The 5,387-nt window shown below is 49.0% G+C and overlaps 1 protein-coding gene across 1 annotated transcript; it reads right to left on the reverse strand.

Annotated features, from left to right (window-relative positions):
- Positions 1 to 517: 517 nt before the first annotated feature.
- LOC144094135 (uncharacterized) lies at positions 518 to 2,568 on the reverse strand. The gene is made up of 4 exons (XM_077628058.1): positions 2,255 to 2,568; positions 2,126 to 2,176; positions 1,308 to 1,379; positions 518 to 1,236 (listed from the first exon to the last, which is right to left on the reverse strand). The coding sequence occupies exons 1-4, from the start codon at positions 2,319 to 2,321 to the stop codon at positions 542 to 544; spliced, it is 885 nt and encodes a 294-aa protein (XP_077484184.1). The 5' UTR covers positions 2,322 to 2,568; the 3' UTR covers positions 518 to 541.
- Between the last annotated feature and the right edge of the window lie 2,819 nt (positions 2,569 to 5,387).

Below are 5,387 nucleotides of genomic sequence, written 5' to 3' on the forward strand. Positions count from 1 at the left end.
GATAACGCCCATCCGAGACTATGGAAGCCTTGATGCCTCTGACAAGGCCTTCAACACCAAACTTTCGTCTACCCGAGTGCTCATTGAAAATGCTTTTGGGGAATTGAAGGGTAGGTTCAGGCAGCTACAGCGTTTGGACCTCATGACAGTAGACAACATGTCGAAATTTATACTCTCGTGTTGTGTCCTCCACAACATCTGCATTGACAATGGGGACTCACCTGATAGCCTACTTCAGGACATGCGTCTGTGCTCCCAGGATAAAAGTGATCAAACCCCTTCTGCAGTTGAAGTTCACAGTGGCACCTCTAGAGAAGAGAGCCTCTTGCGGGCACTTGCAGAAGTCAAACGAGAAAAAATCAAGGCCAAGATGGGACTAAAAAGGAGGCAGCCACAAAATCTGCCATAATGCAAGCAAGCACAGTGCTAAACGTGAAATAAAAGTTGAGGCAATACTTAAACAAGCCTTGTTTTTGGCCGTGCACAGGAGGTGTATGAAATAAACAGTCATCAAAACATGTTCATTCGAAGTGCACTGTCTTTATTGCCTGAGCCCCAGGGCCTCGCGGATGAGCTGAAGTTTGTCTTCGTGCATCTTGCGACGTTCCTGGCGTTCTTGAGTGCGCTCAGCTCGCCGCTCAGCACGCCTCTTCTCCTTTTCATTTTCCCGTTCTTCCCTGCGAGCCATTCGCTCTGCACTAATAGCCCGCATTTGGTCAAAAAAAAATTGCATCTGTTGCATACGACTGGTGCTAGCGCGGAATTCCCTTTTCTTGACTTCTGCCGACCCTTTTGTGCTGTCCCCACTTTCTGAACTGTTCGTCGCAGTACTGGAGCTCTCAAGTAGAGGTGAGGGCGGATCAGCTGAACTGTCAGCGCTTGATGATGCCGATGGCTTGTAGGTCACTCCAAAAGAGTCCCTTTGAACCTCTGGTTCAAGACTGTCATCTATGCTCTGAATTTTTCTCATTTCATCGTCAAATGGGACAGGACAAGGTGAAGCACCTGATTTGTTATTGTTATCACTTGCCTTTTTCTTCTGCCTCATCACCGTTTTGTAACGATTTTCACATTGCTGTGGCGTTTTGTGGCATCCAAGCACAGTGGCCAAATCCTGGGAAACCTGTTTAAAAAGCATCTTCTTGTTCTTAAACTTTTTGAAAGGGCCAACCTGAGGAAAGTATTTGTAATAGTAATCTAACATAAGTTTAGTTTCTCCTGGTGTCCACTCAGGAGCTGAAATAAAGAGAAGGCCAGTTTACTAAAAGCGTAAAATGTTTTAAGCAGTGCAGTTGGCACAAGCTCACCTCCACCGCCTCTTTTCACTCCTGGCGCTGGCTGCAGTCCCCTCTCGCCGGCATCGGACCCAGCGGTGTTCTCTGCACGTGAACATACAATCATGGGCGTCCGGAAGAGGGGCGCTGCCCCCCCCCCCCCCGCCCCCTCGGGAATTACGGATATCATTCATGCACTAGTAGAAAACAAATACACAGCTCTTGATTAGCAATCTTAGGTGATATTAAGTCATCAGATTTTGCTTATTGATTTCAATTCTTTGTTAATTAATAAATTCTAATGTTTGTTCTCCAAGCCTAGAACTAATTTGCTGCTTCTAATTTTTGTTTCATGTGCGCAGTTTAGACCACAAATAGTTCCTTTTTGGTGCTAACCTACTGCCTCCCCCATACCCGGCCATCGGGTGCACCCCCCTGGAAAAAGTTCTGCGGACGCCCTTGCATACAATTGCGACTGCGAAAACTCTGCCAAGCCCCTCCTTTCTGCGCCGCAACGTAACCACAAAAATTTGTCAGTTGGCCCACCCGCATAATTAGATGAAGGCAAACAAGCGGATTACTATCGCACCTTGGTTAATAACGTATTTAGTCAAACAGGCATACACAGCAATCTGGGCGCATCGACAGATAAAAGGGGCAATAAACTGCATAAGAAGGTTTGACAGTATAGCGAGAAAGTGCGGCGCCGTTCTCGTCCGTCGTTGCGTCACGCCGCGACGCCCCCGTTATCCGAAATAGTCCATTCGGCGCGAGAAACTGTGAGCAATGAAAGAAATGGATGAAAACAATCGTCAGTTATGGCCCCATGCATAGTAGTTATTGTCACTTACCGTCGGGTCTCTCTTCAATGTTCTCACGAGAGGCCAAGGCATCGATGGCAGCTGTGGTGAACACAAAGAAAGCGCTGGTATTAGCGCTGTTATGTTTCGCAGCCAATTTTTAGGATAGACGACGCTTACCTGGTGTAGCAGTTAGCGGTGAAGCATTTACCATGGCCATGAACAGCCGCTGCGCTTCTTCACCCATCGCAAGCTAAAGACGGCGACAGACACAAAACTGGCACGGATTGTTGACTGCCGCGAGCGCGCGACGGGATGCAGACAGCGCGAGCGCGGGAAAAAGTTTGGTCACATGACACTTGACGTCACGCGCTCTCCCGTGCTGCTCTGCTCTCGGGGCAGCGTGCATGTTCCATTCGCGAGACGAGGACCCGCGTACCCTCTGCTCTCGTGCACTACTCCAGCTGCTCGCTGCTCTCGCTCCTGTTCGCCCAATGGAAACCGCTATTAAACCGCGAAGAAAAGTTCCAGGAACCTCAGAGAGCTTCAAGCAATGAAGAAAAGACTGCCCGAGAGCCCCGCGGAATTCATATTGTTGTAAACCTGTAAACCGGACCCCTCTTCCGACGCGCGCGCAAGCGCCGGAGCTCAGGCGCGGATACCTGACATGTACAGATATCTGCGCCCTGCTCGCGTCTGCTCGCGTCTGCGCGCGCGTCTCCCTTCGAGCATGCGCAGACAGGATCCAGCGTACTCCCGTGCGCGTAGGATGTGTCCATAGAGTTTATTTTGTGAAGAAATACTTTATTTCGTGAAGAAATACAAGGCATATATACAGGGTGCCCTAGCTAAATTTCACCTGCGTTTAAAACTATGCAGAGGCACTCTAAGACGACGCGACCAAATGCAAATTGCTAGCTATTGTATGGAGCAAGTCACAGTATTTTTGGATTGTGCTTAATAGCCTAATTAGTCGAGATTAATTAACTAACTTCGCAAGCAATGAAGATAGGCGGAAACCTGCAATGAGAAAGTTGTGGAACGGTCCAAGAAACGTCCAGTTGAACAGTTTGTAACTTTCCATCTATTACGTATCGGCTTTTTTTCACTCTGCAGATACCCGCGAAATACGAAAAAAAAATACCCCGTGACATGCCCGCTTGCGCTCCGCGATTGCAATGCTTTCAAACGTTCGGCCTAGGAACGAGCAGATCATTTATCCCGGTGTGCTGCTTAAGGCCGAATCACAGGACAGAACGTTCACCCGCGGCCCGCGCATCATGTGTTCGTGCGTCACCAAATTGAGAGGCGTGCTGTCGGCCTGCGGACTGGAATGCCAAAGAAGTTGAAGTGCCTCTGCCCTCGCGGGAATTAGTGGCGGCCCGCGAAAACGCGCGCGCTTGCTCTGGCAACCACCGCTCTTGCCAGTATTTTGGCTGCCGCAATCCGCGGAGTGGCGCTGAGCTGGCGCGCTGTTTTGACAAGTTGCACTGCGTTCGCTACCGTGACAAAGTGATCGACTGGTCTAGCAAGACGGCCCAGGCTGTTGAGGAATTGGACAAAGGGCCGCACCTGCACCATTCAATCGCAGTCATGGGTCGGGAGGAAAAAACCCGTTTGACCAGCGTTGCCAAACGCTTAAAAATAATCTGGCAACAGTGGAACACCCAGCGCGTCGTCTGCTCTTTTGGTCCGTCGCATACGCTTGGCGTCGTCGGATCGCAGGCCAGTGTTTAGTGGCAACAGGTCTCAGACGCAGGCCCTGGCTGCGCGATTTACGCGAGCGCTAGCGATAAGGAAGGTGTCTGATTGTCGCTATTAAGCGCCACAACGGAAGCCAATTGTTGCGTTGCTGCCCTGTCACCATGTAAGCGGCAGCACACCGGGCTTTTAAATGATCTCTTCCTTCCTACACGGAACGTTTGAGAGCATTGTAATAGCGGCGCTCAAGCGGGCATGTCACGTGACATTTTTTGTATTTCACGGCCATCTGCAGAGAGCGAAAAAAAGCCGATACGTACTAGATGGAAAGTTAGAAACTGTCATTTGGACATTTCGCGGACCGTTCTAGAACTTTCTCATTGGGATTTTTCGCCTATCTTCCTTGGTTGCGAAGCCGTTTAATTATTCTATACTAATTATACAGTTAAGCACAACAAAAAATACTGCGAGTTGCTCCATACAATAGCAAGCAACATGCATTTGGTCGCGTCGTCTTAGAGTGCCGCTGCATATTTTTAAACCCTGGCTAAAGAAAGCTGGGGCACCTTGTATAAGTGATCTCAGCTAAAATGTAACAATGTCTACAAAATTCCTTGCGCCGACTGCGACGCAAGCTACATCGGCGAAACCAAAAATTTCAAAGAAAGAATTCGGCAACATAAGAACGACGTCCGCAAATTCGCAAGAGAGTGCAATCTAGTAGCCGAACATTCCGAGGACTCCGACCATAGAAACAACTTCGAAGAAGCCCGCATCCTCAGAACCGAAACAAATTACCACAAGAGGCTCCTTCTGGAATCCTGGCATATCCAAAACACCCCGAACATCAACCGCACAAAAGAAAACCTGCCCCCAGTGTATGCCCAGGGAGAGCTTCCGTTCCTTTGAACCGCTCCTCTCCTCCCTCAGTGGCCCCTGATGAAGGAGCAGAGCCGGCTTCAAAACGTTGGGTTTAAAATTAAAGTTTTTTTGGCTGGAGATGAGCAGTTTATTTAAATGTAACCTTCAGAAAAACCGGCATGTAAACCAGTGCCGGACGAAATCAGACATCATAGAAAAATTCACGAAGAAAGAAGATCCTCTTATACTGTGCCTTGTCTCCGTGGCGCAGCTTTTTCCTAGCTTCGAATTATGAACCAACGGACAAGTTGCAAAATTACAGTAAAGCTGACTTAGACGAAGATGTTTTCCAACCAAAAACTGTCGTTCACAGAGCGTGTTTTTACTTCCTGCTCTCCGAACAGAAAGGGGAGACGAGTCACCCGGCCCCCATTCTATTCTTTTTGAAAAGGTGAGGGGTACTGCGCCCAAATCTGCGAGAACCTGAAGCTCTGATGGTCACCACCAGCTTCATAGACAGAGTGTGAAGGGAAGTCCTCGAAAGTTTACAATGACACATTCCCTTGACTAGTAGCTGTTTCGGCCGGCATCTCGGGTTCGCCCCCCTGCTCTATTGTGTCCTTTCAACAACTTCCCTCTCATGCCGATAAAGGAAGATCTCCCTTCTTCCTTTTCGAAGAAGAACTAGCCCGACAAGTTTTACCTGGCTAGCGCCCTTCACATTTGGACGCGCAATGTACGTGCGTTTCGT

This window comes from Amblyomma americanum, chromosome 6, assembly GCF_052857255.1.
Source record: "Amblyomma americanum isolate KBUSLIRL-KWMA chromosome 6, ASM5285725v1, whole genome shotgun sequence".
NCBI lineage: Eukaryota > Metazoa > Arthropoda > Arachnida > Ixodida > Ixodidae > Amblyomma > Amblyomma americanum.